At 38.7% G+C, this 20,142-nt stretch overlaps 2 protein-coding genes and 1 non-coding gene across 8 annotated transcripts in view; 1 reads left to right on the top strand and 2 right to left on the bottom strand.

Moving 5' to 3' along the window:
* LOC6043548 (histone-lysine N-methyltransferase 2C) overlaps positions 1-5,902 on the bottom strand; it is a 48,690-nt gene extending 42,788 nt beyond the window's left edge. For all 6 annotated transcript variants that reach the window (XM_038254166.1, XM_038254169.1, XM_038254170.1 and 3 more), the window contains exon 1: positions 5,743-5,902. In XM_038254166.1, the coding sequence (XP_038110094.1) occupies positions 5,743-5,860 (118 nt within the window). In that variant the 5' untranslated portion in view covers positions 5,861-5,902. The remainder of the gene's footprint in view (positions 1-5,742) is intronic.
* A 6,894-nt stretch (positions 5,903-12,796) lies between these two features.
* On the top strand, positions 12,797-14,670 carry LOC6043549 (eukaryotic translation initiation factor 2 subunit 1). Its single transcript, XM_001859649.2, has 4 exons — positions 12,797-12,925; positions 13,190-13,672; positions 13,744-13,976; positions 14,033-14,670. Exons 2-4 carry the CDS (start codon positions 13,209-13,211, stop codon positions 14,359-14,361), a joined length of 1,026 nt encoding a protein of 341 aa, XP_001859687.1. The 5' UTR covers positions 12,797-12,925; positions 13,190-13,208; the 3' UTR covers positions 14,362-14,670.
* Positions 14,671-14,787: 117 nt separating this feature from the next.
* Trnaw-cca lies at positions 14,788-14,859 on the bottom strand. Its single transcript has one exon. It is a non-coding gene; the product is annotated as a tRNA-Trp (tRNA).
* Positions 14,860-20,142: the final 5,283 nt, after the last annotated feature.

Raw genomic sequence — 20,142 nt, 5'->3', positions numbered from 1 at the left:
TGTGTTTTTTTGCTAAAATTTCCTATACTTTATGTAAAAAGAAGTATGCATTAATTTTTCTAGTGCCCCAGACTATGCCTCTACGCATTTATTTACAATTTAAATGATAAAGGTGCCATTTTATAGCAGAAAATGTGAAAACATAAACTAAACAAGATAAATCCGAATTGAAATCCTAAAAATGAAACAAGAAAAACATAAAACAAGAGTTTCTCAAAATGACCTCCTGAATATTATTCGAAAAGAGTCCGTTTCACGGTGCCTGTCCGTCGGGACGCATTTTTTTTCGTGTTCCGTTTTCGTCGATCGTCGTCAGTGTGTTTTTCTCGTTAGTCATGTATTTGATACACATCACAGCCGGGTTTCTTTGTTCTATGATTTGTAATTGTTTCACGGGAAGATTCGTTTAAAATTGCGTTAGCCAAATATAAATTATCATTCAATTCGACTATTCGTTTCCCGCGAATCCGGCGACAAATATTGTTTCAACGCGATTGTTCAAGTCCTTCAGATAACATCATAACACATCAGTCATTTATTGGTCGCTCATATTATAATAATTTAAAAGTATAAATAGTCTCAGGTTAACTCTACGTAAATATGTAACGCTGAGTTTAATATTTCACCTTTTAAACACACATAATTTTGATTATATCTTTCCACAGTCGGCTGTCTAAGATTGAATCATTTATGCTAAACTCAACACCAAATAACCGGGAATGGTCTCATCCGCATTGTTTGCCTTGAGAATACACAATACATCACCTTATTTAACGAAATTCATTGATTATTGGGCCACATCATCATCCTCTATGATGAATCCTGGTCATTACCCTTCCCCACTAACAAAATCCCAAGTAGAAGTAGTTTTCCGGCACACGCGGGGGTGTGGATATCGTATAGAACCCACCCTTGGTAGCAGCCTGTGCTAACTAACATTCCCGTCCCATCCCCTCGAGATTTACAAACTGACATGGCGGGCGCCGTTGGTGGCCAACGACTGTTTCCTATTCGCACCGGCTCTAGTTTTGATAATCGTGATGTTTTATCTTTTCAGCGCATTCATGCATGCTGTTGATAAGGGAAACATCATTTGATCGTTGAAGCGTGTGACCGGTTGTGCTGATGGGATATTACGGTCCTGTTCAGCAACGGAGAAGGACAACCATGGGTGGTCTCTCATGCTCATGCTCATGCTCATGACCTCCTGAATATTATTCGAAAAAAAAAGTTGGGCAGTAGAGGATTAAACCATCTAAATTCTATAAACTTGAGCATTGATTATATCCTGCCTTTCCTCCCCTACTCATAATTATGTAATTGTAAGCACTTAAGCAGGGATGGAATAATCACCAAAAAAATCTTTTCGCTTATGAACTTTCTTCCCCCGCGAAAGAGAGAGGAGGCAAAAACACGCAAAAGAAAATCGCTCCCGAACTTCTCGAAAAAAATCAGTTGAAGATTGTTTGTGAATTTCCTTGTCAGCATCACTTAAAAATATTTTTTTCACTTTGTTTACACACATTGCCCATCTAGAAAAAGTGAGAGGTAATTTTTGGACTTCTCTATGATAGCCTTTAATCCTCTATTAGAGGAGAAAAGCAACTCGCGACAAAATTTTGAGGCTAGGAATTTTGACAGGTATGATTTTCATAAAGTATTCGCCTCCTTTTCTCTCTCACAGAAAAACTGGTCACTCAAAGTTCATTTTGTGAGTGACTTTAACAGTTTGGCCTAGTTTGACAGCTACCTTGTCCCCAGTTTTTATGTGGGAGAGAAAAGGAGGCGAATACTTTATGAAAATCATACCTGTCAAAATACCTAGCCTCAAAATTATGTCGCGAGTTGCTTTTCTCCTCTGATAGACTCCTGTCACCACGCAGCATACACTAGGAAGAGAGAGACAAAAACGAGAGAAAGAGCACGTTGTCTCGTTCGGGCGGCTGCTTGAGTGGTGTTCGTTTCGTCTTCGTGTTTACGTTCATCGACCAAGACCAAGACCAAGCAATGACGGTCATGATAGGCGTTGTGTGTCAGCGATCAAAATATCGTTTTGGGAAATGATCGCTGACAGAAAGTTCTATCGAATATCGAGCAGTCCCATTCAGTGATAGACCCCTTTTCAAGCATTGCCTCTGACACTAATTTTTGTTTTTCAAAATGAAACAAAATTTCATTTATTTTTAGTTTGGGGTACTTGAAGGACGTGTAGATGAACAATCTCAAGCATTTTTGATATTGGGTTTGCGTAAGTAGATCGAATATACCGATGCAAAAAGGACTTTGTTTACCAATGGTTTTTACGGCTTTTTGAAAACTAATCCGAGAAATGTAGTATTGAAATAGATGTTCCGCCGAATAGTCAAGTTGATGATTTTTTTAGATTTATTTTACAGATCTTTCGTGCGCGCGAGGGGAGAGCCATGTTCCCTTCCGATTTTTTCTCTTTATGAGCGTCAAAAGATTTTCTTTTGATGATGATTCTTCCATCACTGAATGTACGATTTTCGTCCGCGAGATTTTTTATCAGTACTTGGCCAGATTTTTTTCAATTTTTAGCAGAAACAGAATAAAGAAAACTTTTTGGGAAAAGGAACATTACTCTTATAATATCTCGAGCTTTGAATTTTTTTTTTCTTTTTTTTCTTTTTTTTTTTTGGGATTGTGGTCCAGCCGCACATCGTTGATGTTGAAACCTCTAAACTGGGCCCTCGTTTTGTCACGTCCGTCAGTAGTCTTGTCGTACATTACAACTAGAATCAGATCTGCCAATGAATTAGTACACTTTGACCAAATAAACACTGACGCTGTATGGATCTGACTCTAGAATAAATGCACAGTTGTGTGTTATTCATAAGTCCAACTAATTCAATTATTCATTTAAGTCCAAATATTCATTTGCTAACTACTTTGGATTGAAAATCTAAATTTTAATCTAAAATCCTCTAAACTTAATGTTCAAAACTAAACATTCCTTTAACTGTTGTAGTACTACTTCTATCAAAAACAATAAAAATGTATGAACTGATTTACAAATAGGATAGAAATCGCGATTTGAAAAAGAAATGATCATTTACGTCAAAAGATCCGTAGTTCCTCGATTCGCAACAATCAATTGTACTATCCTAAAGTCCCACCTAAATCCCACATTGTGATAGTGAAAAAGTCACAGAAGCAGCGGTGTCTTGTGCAATTGTGATATTTTCACTATCGGAGAACTACCTAGTTCACGAAGACAGCTTAACGGTCAACGCTTAAGCCCTGGAGCTGCGGCAAAGCGAGTTCTCGTAGCATGAAGTGGTGTCCATAGTGCTTATAAAAAAGAATGTATACCCAAATTTAACTAATGCACTAGGATCAAATCATGCCCCTTGACTTTACAAGGCCCAGGGAATATCTCGAGCTTTGAATTTGTCAAATTTAATAAGCTGGGTTTATTTTTTTTTTGTTTTTAGGCTGGTACAAACATTTTTCAAAGATTTTTTCCAGTATTATTTTTTAAACCTAAAAAAATATCTAATGATGGTAAAAGAAGAAACAAATTTGAACTGAAATGTTTCTGGAACAAACAAAATACATTCCTGAAAAAATCAATTAAAACTGGGTTCTTCTTTTACCACCACTAGATTTTTTTTTATACATTGTTGAGCCTTTTTAGAGAATTTTAGAGCTTGTTAAAATAAACATTTTTATTTGTGAAAAACGAATTTTGGTAATTTCTATCAAAAGTTACGGACAAAAACGATTTAAAAAAGGCTAATTTTCAATTTAAGATGAAATTAGTTGAACAAACAAGACCTCCAAGATATTTTCAGCAAATGTACTCTAGAATGTGTACTTTCATGTGCTTTCAAAAGCGAGATCAAATTCTATCATTATTTAAGTTACAAACATTTAAACATTGTGTCTTTTTGTCGTATTTTGGCTATATCATTCGTTTAAAAAGACCTATTTTTATTGTTTTGAAACAGAAAGCTTTGTTCTGATGAGCTCTGCAAATATTGAGAAGACACCAACTCGCTACGACGTAAGCCAGAATTGATAAATAAAAAAAACACAGTCACCTTATACTAAATTACAAAAATGGCTTTAAAAACTTCCCGTTTGAAGAAAGAGCTTTGTGCCCTTCAGCAAAGTTTCTCAGAATAGCGTTCCCTACAACTTTTTTGCAGACACCGAAGCACTATCTCGTCATTCCGCTTAAATAAAAATTCTGAACCACTCTAAACTTTGGACCAGCTCTCATGTTCACCATATTAACACCTAAACTCCCATGCTCGAGAAAAAGGGGGAATTTCCATACAAATTCCCCCTATTTCTCGAGCTTGGGAGTTTAGGTGTTAAAAGATGCCTCTATTGACCATAATTATTTGTCCCTAAGACATCATAGCTCTAAATCTTAACGTGTGGCCGCTTTCAATTTTGATTATATGTTTTACATGTATTTTTTGAGGACCTGGATTCGCGTTTGAAGTCAACATATCTTAAGAAACCAAAGTCTGAGTCGGAATCGGTTACGGGCCTGTTGGTTGGTTAGGAATGGTTCTCAAGTTTAATTGTGCAAATCTTTTTTGTTAATCAAGTATTTCAATATTCTTTGAAATAGGTCTGTAATTCAGAAAACCATAGAATATTTCCAAACTGAGTCATAAGTATTTACTTTCATTTGATTAACCCTCTACAACCTAACCCCGCCTTTAGACGGGCTTCGATCTAAAAAATCGCCAAAAATCAATTTTAAAACCGATTTTTGATCTTAAAAAAGCATTGGAAAGAAGAACACTTAAAATTTTAGAAAATTTCAGGGTTGGAAGTTAAACTTGATTTATGTGACTTTGCCAATGTTTTTAAAAATGTCATTTTTTTAGGGGTCAACTTTGGCAGTGTTTTTTACTAACATTTCCTATATTTTCAGTAAAAAGAAGTATGCAGTAATTTTTGTAGTGTCCCAGACTATGCCTCTACGCATTTTTCTACAATTTAAATGATGATGGTGCGATTCTATAGCAAAAAATGTGAAAAACATGCAAAAAATTGAAAAAGTTACAGTAAAATCATGAAAAAATTAGATAGGCGAAATGTAATTATATTAGGTGGTAGAGTAGGCCAAATACTACCAAAAACAAACATAAACTAAACAAGATAAATGCAAATTAAAATACTAAAAATGAAACAAGAAAAACATAAAACAAGAAAAGTAAAGTTTTTCGTAGAACAAAAGTTGCTCAAAATGACCTCCTGAACACGGGAAAAATAAATATTTTCGAAAAAAAAATTTGGGTTGTAGAGGGTTAACTAACCAAACTTCTAGCCAGTCAAAACCAACTTTGCCCGCTCAAATCAACAAACCAACACGAACGATGCGCGGTTTCGCATCAGGAAGATCGCATCAATTACCTCTCCATCCAAAGTCGACCTTGAACTTGTGCTGCGTGCCGCTCTCCGCCACCAACAGCATCCACAACGCTTCTAGCTATGCTTCTTCTATTTGTGCCCCAAAGTTTGTTCGCGAGTTAAATGCTCGACCGACGCCAAGGTTGCGACCAGGTTAATTGATTTTTATTGGATTTTATTAGGGAATTCCTCAAGGAAACCGCGATAACACCGACGGAAATTGCTGCTATTTGGGGGGAAGGGTGCCTAATCTTTTAACTCGGGGGGAGAAACCTTCAGAACAGGGTGGATTGCGTTAGTGGAAGCAGGAAGATGGGTTAGCTATGGTGGTTGATGGCGGGAACTCACCTAACGGCGTCACCGGAAGTGCGTCCTTGTCCTGCTGCAAATAGTCGTACTCGCCGTAACCTCCGTCGGTGGACCCGTCGTCAAAATCTTCATCCAGTATGATTTGTTCCGGATCCATACGCGGTTTGTTTTCTCCTTTGCTTCAAAGTTTTTCAAACTTTTCCCTCCCTCACTTTTTGCGTAACGAAACAGAACCCACACACGAAATGTAAATAAAACACAACTTTTTCGCTTAAAATTAGTTTCACTTTCAAGTTTTTTTTTCTCTTCACGCAACTTCCGCGGCCGGAAGCTGACTGGTCCGTTTTCCACACTCACACACAAAACCCGCTTGTTTCAAGCGCCGGAAGTGGTTCCGCCACCGCCAACGGCCACACTGCTTCTGCCACCGAGGCCAGCTAGCCAAGGGCCCCCTTGGAAGAGCACCACAAACGCCGAATTCGTCGTCGTCGTCGTTGCCGCCACCAAGAAGAACAAAACCAAGAAGTTGCTGCTGCTGGCCGCCATTGTTGATTTTCGGATTTTTTCACTCCCGAGCTGGGCCCGTCCTAAAATTCACTTTTCCGGCCACGATCGGACGGCCCGCGCGTCACAAATATCCGCAATCGCGAGCTGGGCACCGGCGCTACACGGGAACGCCACTTCCACTACATATCGCGGCCAGTTTGGGGCGAGTTTCGCGAATTTTGTGCGGACCTCGACGCGATTTCACGGGGAAATAATCACTTTGCTCCGATGGCTGTGCTTTGGGCCTTTGGCTGCATGGGCTGACGGTTGAGAGAGGTTGACGCGAGAAATGACAACAGCGCGGCCTCGACTGTACACAAGTGTCAAGGGAAGTGACGGCAGAAGGTGAGCATGTTTTGGACCGTGGAAAAATGCTGTGGATTTGTACTAAAAATTTCAAAGGTATTCAATCATGCATAAACAAAAACAAAATAATTAAAACATTTCTGGATTTTTTTTAAAAGGTCCTATAAGCTATTGTGTTTTATATATTTAAAAGACCTTTTTCAAAAAACTCTAGAATTGTTTTTTGGAAGCAGTGCACAGTGTTCGGAATAGCAAAATTAAGTGGAATAAATTGATAACTCCATTATTTGACGTCCGAGCCAGATGGTGTATTCGGAAAAGTTGTTGTAGTTGATAAGGGCTATCTTTTGATGTTTTTGACAGGTTGTTATCGGCGACCAGAGGAAAGCAGAAGTCGGAAGTGAGAAGGAAAACTCGAGAATTTACAGTTAAGACTAACGTTTATTGTTGTAAAAACACGACTGATCGAGTTGATCGCTAAACTGGTTCTGAGGACGATCGACGAGTCTAAAATGTAAACAGAGCAAAAGAAAGAAAAAAATAATCGGAGGACAGCAATCAAGAGGCAGTGAGGTAGATGAACGCCACCGGGACATCACCCAAAATTTGAAGAAAGGCAAGCCCCTAGTTGAGGTGGTCTCGCAGGGTGGCCAAATGATAGAAGTTAGAAGCAGACGACCGGAACAAGTGCTAGTCAGCTAACGAAGCAGTTATGGCGGCAATACTCAGAGAAAGTGAAATGTTCGTTATTATTGAGTAATATTATATATTTTTTCACTGGACCTAGAAAGCCTTATACAGATCCCGAACATTATCCAGAACATGTTCCAGAAAGCGAATGACGAGGAGGGTATCCAGAAACCCGCGATTATAGCACAGAGAACAGATGTATATCATTGAACAAACAACATTGAAAAACGTGTGTAAAAATTCAAACCAAAATACGTTGAAAAGAACTAGGGTGTGCACCATCCGCCTACACACAAAAAAATATTATGGTAATGACAAAAGTAACTTACTTTTGAATTAATAAGTGGTTAAAATTTGCTACATTAAAAGTTTTTTTCTTGTTTTGAAAATGAAAACTTTTACTGCTACAGTTTTTGAAAATCTCATTGCTAACTTATTTAAAAGTTTTAACTTTTAATTCGACTGTATAATTTCTTTCATTTCGTCGTTCTCGTGTAACCGTGTACGCCCAAGTCCAAAATGTAAACAAACGTTTAAGTGATTCCGGTGGTTAGTGAGTGGTGGTCCACGACGTCAATCAAAACAGAACGCGTCCGCAGCCAGGACTTGTACGCGGATACCTTCGAAGGAGGATGGTGCGGAACAAGGTTAAGGGATTAGGGGAAAGTTGGTTTTCAAAAGGATGAGGCCAGCTTCCTGCCGGATATGCAGCTGTTTCACGACCTAAATGGGTAAGAAGGAAGCTTGGGTGTTTGGTGGCGTTTGTGTTTGATTTTGTTTGTTTTTGTAGGACGCCGTTTATGCGGATGTGAATTTGCACCGGTTGAATTCGATAAAGTTAATTTTAACGGTGAGGAGAAGGATCGGAGGTGGTCAGCGCGGATGTTGTACTCGATGCCGGCGGTTTACGACCATTAGCAGCATTATGTGCCGGAAGTGATGACGGGACAGTGTGGGATGTCCTGAGGGTCCGCAGTCCATTTGTCGGTGCAGGACATGTTTGACGAGTATTACATAAACATCCGGAAGAAAAGTTTGCACTAGTTCTGGAAGAACCGTCTGTACGAAAGCCGCAGGTCCTGAAGCTGTCGTACTCGGATTACTTCCAGAGGTTGGAGCGATATTCGACGAACCTGATCAAGAACATCTACCTGGAATACCGAAGAAGTCACCGGTGAGTATTGAGAATGTGTTCAGTGTCTAGCCAATTTAATTCACTTTCAAACTCTTTCTACAACTCCCGCCCGCAAACTCTCAACTCGCGACCGCGCAGCTTCGGCCGGATGAACTGACAACATCTGTGCCATTCTCGAAGGAGGACGATGTGATCGGGAACTATCGGTTCAGGCGCTTCACTTCCCAGTTGGAAAACGTCGACTTACCTTCCCAAATTAACACCCAATGGCCGACTCCTCCAAGCCTGTCCTGATGATGGCCGGCAATGAGACCACCCTGTTCTCTACATCGCTGTCGCGCTCCAAAATGCAGGCCGCGATGTTAAGCAGCATAAGCAGCAGTTTTAATATAAAAATAAAAATAAAAATAGACATAAAATCCATCACATTTTTCGAAAATCATCACTGTAATGTTAAATGTTATTTATTGTTGCCATAAAAAGTTTCTTCTTATAATAAAAGTAAAAAACTTTTACCGATACAACGATTTTGTTCTAGAAGTGCATGGCAGTATCAAAAACTTTCCAACTTTTAAATTAAAAAGTTTGAACTTTCTACGAATATTCACCAATGCGAACTTTTAATCCAACGAACGATCTTTTTAAATTTAGAGTATTTTTTCTTTGTGTGTAGATAGCGCCACTTACAAAATCATGATGGCCTACAGTAGAAGAACGTTGGACCATCTAATCACTGCATAAAGCATTCCGTACGAACGACATCAGACCAATGTCTGACTGCCATTCATCAGAGGGTTGCAATCAAGGTTGCAATTTTACGCGCCAAAGAAGGTAAACAAAACGAAATCGGACATAACATGTGTAAAGGGACTATTTTAAGTTGTCGCTTGAAAAATAATTTTTGAATGAATTTTCTGTTATGTTTTCGTTAATGTTAATGCATTTTTGCATTATTTTTAGTCAACTGGAATTGGGTACTAAAGCCCTATGTCAATTTTTATGTACAACGGTAAAAAACACGATCAAAAACCATTTCTGATCATTTTTTTTAAATTTTAATGCAAAAAAAATAATGACAAGACAACTTTTTTTTTTATGGATCACCTATGGTCCCCTTGGAACGAGCTGTCAAGTAGGAACTTTTCTGTCAAGAAGGACCGCGAGGTTAATTTTTCAAAATTGATTTAAAAATCCATTTTAAACTCTTTGTGGTCGTACAAAGGGTCATTGTACTCAAAAAAATAAGCTTTATAGCTGTAAACAATAATATCAGAAATCTAAGCTTCATTTTATACCCCGTTCGCACGGGCGAGTTATAGCCGGTTTTAACGAAAAGGTTTTAAGTTAAAACCAAGTTATATCCAAACCGTTCGCACGGGAGCGAGTGGTTATAACGGTTTTAACTATTTTGACAGATTACAGAAGGCTGTGATTATTTAGTGTTGTCATTCATTTTGATTTTTTATACGGTGATGCGGATTTGGCCATCGTTTTCACTCTATCCGGTGAAGGCCGGGTTTTTTGGCCTTTTTCGCTTCCGGATCTGAGCAGAATGGCAAGTATTTAAAAATCAAATTTTCAAAAGTTCGATGCTCTATGACTAATTTTATTTATAGTTTATTTATTGGTTATTGGCCGGTTGAAATTGGTCTGCTGACTCCGAAGGTTCGGTCACCGCTGCAACCAACTGGGATTTACTTTAAGTTGGACTGGTTGATCCGGAACTGCTTTTTAAGAATCTACCGGGACATGCTACCGAATCCCTCGACAACGTGATGGAACTGAGGCCGTTCGAAAGGTTGCGCCTCGGTGACTGGAGGTATGACGCGTCATGTGCTGAGCTGAACCCGGAGAAGAACGAGATTCTGCTGCTTCTGGGTATCGTCCTACTGTGGAGTGTTGGACGAGTCCTGAAAATACGTTCTTGGCCTCAAGATCGACGACTTTCTGGAAGGTCGCCTGAAGATCCAAGTGTTCAGGCTAGAATAGGTCATTTATCCAGGTCGCATGAAAAAGTTAAATAAAGTCTGAGAGCATTTCGAGGAGGGGGAGGGAGGGGGGTTCGCTTCATACGTACCGTCATCAGGGGTGACATTGGGTCTGGGGGGTGAGATTGGGTCATACAAATTTCAGCATTTTTGTATGATCCAATTTCACCCCCAGACCCAATGTCACCCCTGATGACGGTACTAATATACAATCAGATTGTTAACACCGAAAGCATCTCCAGAAACCGGCCAGGCCATCCAGAATGCTCTGAACTAAGTGCGATTTTTTCGCGGGTTGCGCAAAGGGGTCATTTTTTATTAGGTGTAAATTTCCACGAGGTAAATTTATTTAGTAGTACTGTTCTGTTCATGAATTTCACTCTGACTAAAAGTCGTCGTGAGACAACAACGAACTTGTTTTACGCCAAAGCTACCGGCTGGAAATGACCAAGTATCAATGGAACAATCTACGTGCTTTTATAATTTGCTAAGATTGTCAAAAACCGTTGTATTCACTAGCCCCAATGGGGGTGTCCATCGAAGCACTGCGCCGAACAAAAATAAGACTCACTGCGTTGAAGATTTTAAAGCGCAACCATCCTCAAGCGAATGGACTCTTGCGAGATCTTGACAGGCAAATAATGCACATCACCAGCAGTACCACCGTGATCAACGTTCACCAGGAGAAGATACTGAAATGTTCCGAGCCCCCCCTCCCCCATACCTTCCCATCCCATCCATTAAGCCCCTAATCATCTTTTATTATAGAATTTTAAAAGAACATGCATCCACCTCAACTTAACTGGAACGGAGTGAACAAATCAAATAAAAGCTGGCCGCCATTCCGTAACAACAGGTCCTTGCACTGCCCTAATAACACTTCCAGGGTAGCTTTCTATATTTCGTTCACCAATAAGGGTCGCATCTGGAACAGCAGAACCAGCGGGTCACGCACGTTGTAGGTTTGCGAGCCGTAGAACGCCAGTTTCGATTTAAACGGGCATAGATCCGTCTTGGGAACATCCAAGTGACAGGAACATTTGACCGATCAGCATGGTTTGAAATCCGTATGACTTGCTCAATCAGGATGATATCGAAACTACAGATGCCAGCGCTCCGTTTGCTACTTTGATTCGGACGGGTCACTTCCGGCTTTGCTTCTTCGATTCAGAACTTATCCGAAACGGTATTTTGTTCAACTATCTAAAAGTAATGATTATCAGAAAATACAAAGCAAATTCTATTAGATTTTGAAACTCACGTGCTGCTACTTCTTGACTTGTTGTGTTCTCGTGATCCCATTGCTTCTGCTTGTCCTTTTCCATGAAGGAATCAGCCAGAACAGAACAATTTATTGGATCAGCACGAAACGAAATCCGCACCTATCGTCAGTTTCAATCTACCGAAATCGAAACGAAACTTCGCTTCGATTTACTATGATGTTGGCTAAAAGATTTTTTTATTATTATGTAGTTTGAATTGGTACATCAGTCTCGAAACTCACCAGTATATTATCAAAAATCCGATCCAAAAACGAAAATCACCAATCGAGACAAAAAAAAAGTTATTTTGTTTGGTTCTCATGTCAAAATTTTTGAAGGATTAACCAAAGCCTACTAGTTGGATTTTTTGAAATTCCAGCAGTCAAATTCCCATTTCGAGCAGTTTTAACTTGGTTATAACTTTTAAAACCAGTTTTAATTTGACAGATCGTTGTATGGGCAAAACCAGAGTTATAGCCGGTTTTAAGAGTTATAACCACTTTTGGTCTTATAACCGGTTATAACTCGCCCGTGCGAACGGGGTATTAGGACCCAATTATACAGAAGTGAATTTTATATTTAAACGAGGTTAACATTTATTTTCTTTCGAAATTATTGAGCCTTTTTCATTGTTAAGTCAAGTATTCACAGCCACGACGGTGGCGCCGCCAAGCGTATCCTGCACACTCTAATTTCGTTGATGCAAGATTGAATTCAACTATTTTTTTTAGTTTACACGGTTTACACACTAGTTAGAGCCAAGATGTACATCTGTTCTCTGTGATTATAGCATTAACAATTAAGTGTTTCAAAGGCCACGAAGAAGATCCCTAAAATACGCGATTACGAGTTGATTGTTCAAAAAAAATATAAAAAAAACTGAAAATCAATGTTTTTTTTTTCGTTATTTAATAGTTATACTAAATGTAAATAACTCTTTCACTCAAAAGTAGATTTTTACTGTGACAGTAGTTTTCCAAAGAAAAAGTTACTTAGCATTAGATTTAAGTCCACTTTTGAATAAAAAATTGTATACTTTGTACTGAAATTCCTCGATCACCCTATCAATTTTAGTACAACCATCGTTTTAGAACACTCTACCGCGCCCACGCGTCACCTTCTTTTCCCTCCAACCTCCTTGCTCCCAACTGTCACTTTTGCCTTAAAAAAATTGTTTTCGGGCGAGGAGGCGCTTTCCCTTCTTTCTGTCATCGTCAGTTCGGCTTTCTGCCACATGTATATTACATCAGATTGTTAAAATCAACCTTTTCGTGTTAAAAACCACGTAAAAACGGGTAATTTTGGTGTCCAAACGCGCCCCTCGAGTGCCGGCATCGGGTGCGAGTGCAGTTCGGCCGGAAGTGGGGTTAATTTGGGTGGAAATCGTCTCCAAAGTGCGGCCTGTTTTCCCAACCCCAAACGGGGCGAGTTTGACAGTTCTGCTTGTAGGGAGTTGATGGGTTTTGCTAGGGGAGAGTGGGGCCACTCGCGCGATGACCGGCGTTTGAGTTTGGTTGGTTCTGGTTTTTAATGGGTTTTTTATTGTGGTTTTCTTGCAGCGATCTTTAATCAATCAAGATGGTGTTAACGTGTCGATTCTACAAGGAAAAGTACCCGGAGGTGGAGGATGTTGTGATGGTGAACGTGCGCTCGATCGCCGAGATGGGCGCGTACGTGTACCTGCTCGAGTACAACAACATCGAGGGTATGATCCTGCTGTCGGAACTGTCCCGGCGGCGCATCCGCTCGATCAACAAGCTGATCCGGGTGGGCAAAACGGAACCGGTCGTCGTGATCCGTGTGGACAAATTCAAGGGCTACATCGATCTGTCCAAGCGGCGCGTCTCGCCCGAGGACGTGGAAAAGTGCACCGAGCGGTTCTCGAAGGCCAAGGCGGTCAACTCGATCCTGCGGCATGTGGCGGACATGATGAAGTTCACCAACGAGCAGCTGGAGGAGCTGTACGAGAAGACCGCCTGGTACTTTGAGGAGAAGTACAAGAGCAAGGCGGCGTCGTACGACGTGTTCAAGCAGTGCGTCATGTGAGTAGTCGCGTTGAGTGGCGTAAATTATACCTGTGGGAATGTTGAATCTAAACCCCTTCTTCCCGCAGTGACCCCGCCCTGCTCGACGAGTGCGGCCTGGAGCCAGAGGTGAAGGAGCTGCTGTTGAGCAACATCAAGCGTAAGCTGACCTCGCAGGCCGTGAAGATCCGCGCCGACATCGAGTGCGCCTGCTACGGGTACGAGGGCATCGACGCCGTCAAGACGGCACTCCGGGCCGGGCTGGAACTGTCCACGGAGGAGCTGCCCATCAAGATCAATCTGATCGCGCCGCCACTATATGGTGAGTTGGCTAGTTCTTGAATGTTTCCCAAGCTAAGTTATCATTTCTTCCCCCAGTCATGACAACCTCAACACCGGAAAAGGCCGACGGGCTGAAGGCGCTCGAGACGGCGATCGAGAAGATCCAGGAGTCGATCGAGAAGCTCGGCGGCGTGTTCAAAGTGCAGATGGCGCCGAAGGTGGTCACGGCCACGGACGAGGCCGATCTGGCGCGGAAAATGGAACGGGCCGAGCAGGAGAACGCCGAGATCGACGGGGACGACGAGGAGGACGAGGACGAGGAAGGAATTTCATACAAGCTGGAGGGCGAAGAGGAAGAGGGCGGCGCGGACGGTGAAAGCGGTGAAGAGGGGGAGGATAAGGAAAACGACAAAAAGGAAGAGTAGAACACCAGCAAAGAAGTTTTCGAGGGGGAAGAGTATTGTGTTTGCGCGGACAAGCTTCTGCAAACCCGGGGGTCTAAACTACATTTATTGATTTTTGTTTGTTAATTTAATCGGAATAACCCACATAAACAACACTTACAGTCCAACACTATCTTTGTTCTTTCCAAGATTTGTGGTTTTTGTAATTCCGCAGAGAGACGATCCTAGGTGTATTCTCCATTTTTTTTACTATTCAAGTATCGAAACACAGCAAATAGACTAGGCGGAAACGTATGAAAATGAAAATATACACAATTCAAATCATAAAAAGACCTTTTTCTTCCTTCAAAACATCCCTAATCTTAACCGTCAATCTTCAAAAACATCAACAATCTGTAAATAAAAATGCGCAGAAATCTAATCTAATAAAAAAAGAATCTTCTTATTTGACCCCGACGTGATTTGAACACGCAACCTTCTGATCTGGAGTCAGACGCGCTACCGTTGCGCCACGGAGTCTGGTGATTAGAGTGGCAACTAGCATAATACAGCATTCGCTCTCTGGGGGGGTGTTGCACCGACTCTAGAACGGGCTTAGTAGACGCGAGCACGAAACGATCGTTGTCCCGTCGTTCTACTTAGACATACTAAAATAGCTCGTTTGTACGGCTGCAGAACACTAAAAGGTAATTTATGTGATGGAGAGAGAGAGTAGATTGGGAGGAGAGACGCGGTGAAAAACTTGCATGCATGAAGAAGGCGCTTGAACGGGGTGAAGCGGGTTGCGCACATTTAGGCGCATTTTTGAAAATTGGATTGAATTTCTCAAATTTTACTTCTTTTTGTGATACAATGCTTGTTTGGTAACTGGGCTGAGAGAATTGGATCGAATTTCAAAGGTAAAATGCTTTTTTTGTGTTAAAGTTTCAGCGCTATAAAAAAATAATTTTGAAATTTTCAAATTAGAGTGGTTTTCTACGATTTCGCAAACTGACTTTTCTTTGTATTTTTTTATTTGGATGAAACTTTGTTTATGCATTTCCTTGTCTCAAAAGAAGTCATTTGTAACATTAGTTTTTTCAACTTTTAATGAATTTAATGTTAAAAGTTGAATTTCAAAAAAAAAATATTTTTTAGGTATGTTTTAGGGGACTTAACACTTAAACTACCAAGCTCGAGTAAAAGGGGGATTTTTTTAATGAAAATTCCACCTTTTTTTCGAGCTTGGGAGTTTATTTTTTGAATTTTTGAAAAATATCGAATATCTGGACAAAAAACTAAATCAAATTCACCATCGAAAAGTACAGTCTAGACTCGATTATCCAAAGGTTTGAAAGCAACTTCGGATAATAAAACGAGGACATTTTTTTTTTCATTTTCATACTTACAAATTCGGGTTCTGCGACCCCAATTTTATCCAATTTGAATGGTTGATTGGCTATAAAATAAAAAAAATGCATTTTTCTCAATACTTCATCACCGCCATTTTTGCCGCCATCTTGGAATTTAAAATTCTAAACCACTTTAGAGTAGTTTAGGGGTCGTACTGAAGCTAAGACAGCGAAAAAACTTTTTTTCTTGATTAGATTATTCGAAGTAAAATTTTGCCAAGGCCTTAGGATAATCGAGTCTGGACTATACTTTCATTTTTTTTTTTGATAAAATGAACCGTATTCGAGATATAGCTACTTTTAGGTAAAATTTAGCACATTTGAAAAATAAAAACAATATTTTTGTCTCTGTGACTCTGAAAAGAGAGCAATTAGTTTCTGAGATACAGCCTCACAAAGAATTCGAATCTATGAAAATGAGTTTCTAGCCTAGGTGCAACTTACCACCTAATTAGCCTGTTACAGTCCAGACTCGATTGTCCGAAGGCCTCGGAAAAATTTCACTTCGGATAATCGAATCACGAAAAAGATTTTTTTTTCGATGTCTAATTTTTGATTGTCGAGCTTAGGTATGACCCCTAAACTACGCTAAAAAGATTTAAAAAATTTAAATCCGAGTTGGCGGCCAATATGGCGGTGATGCAATATTGAAAAAAAATATTATTTTTTAATAGGCAATCAACAACTCAAATTTGACTAAAATGGGGTCGGGTCCGGTGGTTTAGTGGTTAGCGTGGTAGCCTCTGAATCCCAGTATGGCCTGGGTTCAATCCCAGACGGACCCGGAGGCATTTTTCGAGACGAGATTTGCCTGACCACGCCTTCTATCGGATGGGGAAGTAAAACGTCGGTCCATTTGCGTAAAAGAGTTTTTGAGTGACTCACCACACATAACCTTCGGACGCCTAGAAATGAGCAGAAACTTGCAACAGAGACCACAAAAGACCCGGGGGTCGTTGAAGTGGATTACTTTGCTTTTTTTTGGGGTCGTAGAACTCAAATTTCATGTTAAAAACAAGAAAATTAAAAAATACGAAAAAAAAATTTCCGTTATTCGATTATCTCAAGTCCTATACAAACCTTCGGATAATCGAACTTCGGATAATCGAAACTTCGGATAATCGAGTCTGGACTGTATTTTCAACTGACGATATCTCGAAATCTGTTGGTCCGATTTTCATTATTTTCAATGTGATTAATGCAATGAAAAATATTTAACTTTTGCAAAAATTTCTGATCTTCTTCACAAAATCTCGAAAATTATGTTTTACGTATTTTGAGAATTCAACTTTTAGTCATAAAAAGTGAAATGAAAAATGTTTTTTTCCGCGTAACTTTTTTTTCAGAAAATTCCTACAATTTTGCCGAAGACACCAAATCGATCAGACAATCTCTTCTAAAGATATCAAGCATAACAATGTAAATAGACCAAAGCCGAAGTGTAAACAAACAGTCTGTCCTGCTTACGTCAGTGGATGTTTACATTAGGAACGAGCAGGACATACTCTTTGTTTACACTTCGGTTTCGGCCCATTTACATTGTTTTGCTTGATATAGAATTTCATACACTTACATACCCATTTTGTATGACCAGCCCCCAACATTGTATGGAGACTAATAAACTATGAAAAAACTAATGATGCTAAATGACTTTGTCCAGGTCAGTTTCATCCGGATCAAAAATTGAAAATTCGCGAAAAATTTGCGAAATCGTAAAGACTTATCAACATTGACCTTTTGAAGTAGTTGAAAAACTTTGTTCAAACGTTTCAAAAAGTTGGGCTATTTTCAATCTTTTTTATAAAGTTTTTCAGTCGGTTGCTAGTTCAACTCAAAGTCTCAGCATAACTTTTTTTAAAAGATCAGAAAATTTCACAAAAGTTTCATTTTTTAACATTGGAATCTCGAGTTGAAAATTAGGACCGAAAAAAATAATTACAGAATGTAAACTTCAAGAGGCAGTTTTTGTACATTTTGCTCGGATTGTTCTAGAGGTCGTATCGAGGTTTTCCGATTTGGATGAAACTTTCAGCGGTTGTTTGTTTATACCTACATGAGATAAACTAATGCCAAATATGAACCCTCTACGACAAAGGGAAGTGGGATAGAACGGGCATTGAAAATTGAGGTCAAAAATTCATGAAAAATCTATAAATTGATCGCATTTCCGTTAGTCTTGATCAATTCTAATTCTCTTAAGTGCATTCGAAAGGTCTTTTGAAGCTCTTTAAAATGAGCTATAGAAATCCGGGTTTGACTTTTCCTCATAGCTTTTGCAAATTACTGTTAAAAATTGATTTTTTTTAAGCCCCAATATCTTTTTGCAACAGCCTCCAATAGTCATAGTTACTCCTATAGGTCAAATGTTAAGATATTTCATGGACTATAAGACTACGGAATTAACTTATTGGCCAATCGAAGTTTTTCATTTTCCATGATCTACATTTTTCTAAAAATCTTTTCTTTGGTTCTGATCTGTTAAAGACCAAACGGCCGAGTTTTCATAAAAATATGAAAAGTTTAAAAAGTTTGTTTACTATTTATTTGCGAAAATGTTGCTTGATTAATTATTGTAATATTAACAAAGCGTCATTATATTCCCAATGAAAATGAGTTCGTATCGGAAAACAAAATATATTTTCGGATTCTTTGGGCATTTTTTTAGAAGAAGATTGAATAAAATTCTAAATAAAAAATATTTTTGAAACCAATTCAAAAAAATATTTCAATTTTATTAGAATCAATTTGATATAAATGGTGGAAACGTTTTATTCGTGCTTCAAATTCCCTTTAACACCTAAACTCCCAAGCTCGAGAAAAAGGGGGAATTTCCATACAAATTCCCCCTTTTTCTCGAGCTTGGGAGTTTAGGTGTTAAAGTTCCCTTTTGAATACAAATAAAAATACAAAATAATGCAATATGAATCAATTTATTTATAACAAGTTCCAAACTTCACTGCCCTCTGATCGCATAAATGTCCCATACGCATTTTCATCGCTTTTGAGCTATTGATGCAGTTTTGTTCAAAATTTTGTGATCTTTCAGAAATGCCTATAACATCCAGTAGGGGAGAGTGGGGAGACTTGATCCCCGGGGACACTTGATCCCAAGCCTGTATCTCGTCAGCATGTGGGTAAAACAATTAGCTTTGTTCTAGAAAGTTGTGCGAAATTATCTAAAACTCATTGTAGAAAACAGAGAAAAAAATTAAAAAATGTTTAGATTGAGTTACACACATTTTTCTAAAACGAGCTGCAAAAAACGTCCAAGAGATCTTTTTTTCTTTTTTTGATATGCATAAAAAACACTAAAAATATATTCAAAAAAATATTTTTTATATATGAATTGTTTGATAAACTTATCAACTCCAAAACCCTTGCGCATTTGATGGTAAATTTATTGTCATATTATTTTTACAATCAATTGTTTAAAAAAGTGCATTTAGGGAGACTTGATCCCTGCATTTTTACAGTCACTGGAATCAGCCTCAAAATTAATTAATTGGGCTGGGTTTTCATACATAGTTTCCTTTAGTATAGTTGTACATAACTTACTGCAGTTTGAACCTTTTTTCAAAAGTTTTGTAAACAAAAATTTCCAGCTTTTGTAAACATGCTTAATTTTGGTCTAAAAAATAATATTATAAGTTTTTAAATATTTTACATACTAAACTTGTTATATTTTGAACACAAACGTACAGGTTTTATGTGAAATTGCTGTAACTTATAGAAAATTAAGAGTTTGGATGAATAAGAAACATTTTGCTTAAGATTTCTTCAAAATGTTGAAAGAGGGATCAAGTTACCCCTAACATTTTTAAAATGCCGGTTTAAAATATTTTTTTAAAACGCTTGGCCTGATTCGAAGAGTTCATCTGATGAAATATCCTTATTAGCCAAACATAGATGAATGTTTAAGCTTTCAATTCATGCAAAAAGTTTATAGTTTTGTGGGAAATTGACAGAGTTATGTGCGATACAAAAAAAGGGGATCAAGTCTCCCCACTCTCCCCTACTTTGTTCTAGAAATCAGAAATAAATCCAGTTTTCTTGTGAAAACTTAACACGTAGCCTTAATAGAGAAGATTTTTTAAGCACTGGACGTGTATTACCCAACACGGGTTTTACTGATGTTTACTACTGAATAATCAAAACTTTGAAAAAAATTGCAACGGCCTTATTTTAGAAATATTTTCAATGGGTTCTTCTGAATGTTATCTAAAATTTTAAAATAGGTGGATTGTTTTTTAATGTTTGGTACATGTCATCATATTTCTAAAAAGATAAAGATTTCATAAAATCATAAAATATGCTTGCAAATCAAAAAGATTGAGTGCCCACGGTCCAGTGATTTCGAACGATTAAAATTTGAGCTTAATTACGCCAAATTGATTCTAGACACCATGCGACT

The sequence above is a fragment of the Culex quinquefasciatus genome, chromosome 2 (genome assembly GCF_015732765.1).
Source record: "Culex quinquefasciatus strain JHB chromosome 2, VPISU_Cqui_1.0_pri_paternal, whole genome shotgun sequence".
Classification (NCBI taxonomy): Eukaryota; Metazoa; Arthropoda; class Insecta; order Diptera; family Culicidae; genus Culex; species Culex quinquefasciatus.
The sequence above is the reverse complement of the archived record's forward strand: the minus strand, read 5'-3'. Positions and strand labels throughout refer to the sequence as shown.

Excerpts from the sequence above, each read along its gene's own strand:
- LOC6043549 (XM_001859649.2), top strand. The coding sequence starts at position 13,209 with ATGGTGTTAACGTGTCGATTCTACAAGGAAAAGTACCCGGAGGTGGAG. Across the intron at positions 13,673-13,743 it reads GTGTTCAAGCAGTGCGTCAT|TGACCCCGCCCTGCTCGACG; the intron begins GTGAGTAGTCGC and ends TTCTTCCCGCAG. Across the intron at positions 13,977-14,032 it reads GATCGCGCCGCCACTATATG|TCATGACAACCTCAACACCG; the intron begins GTGAGTTGGCTA and ends TTCTTCCCCCAG.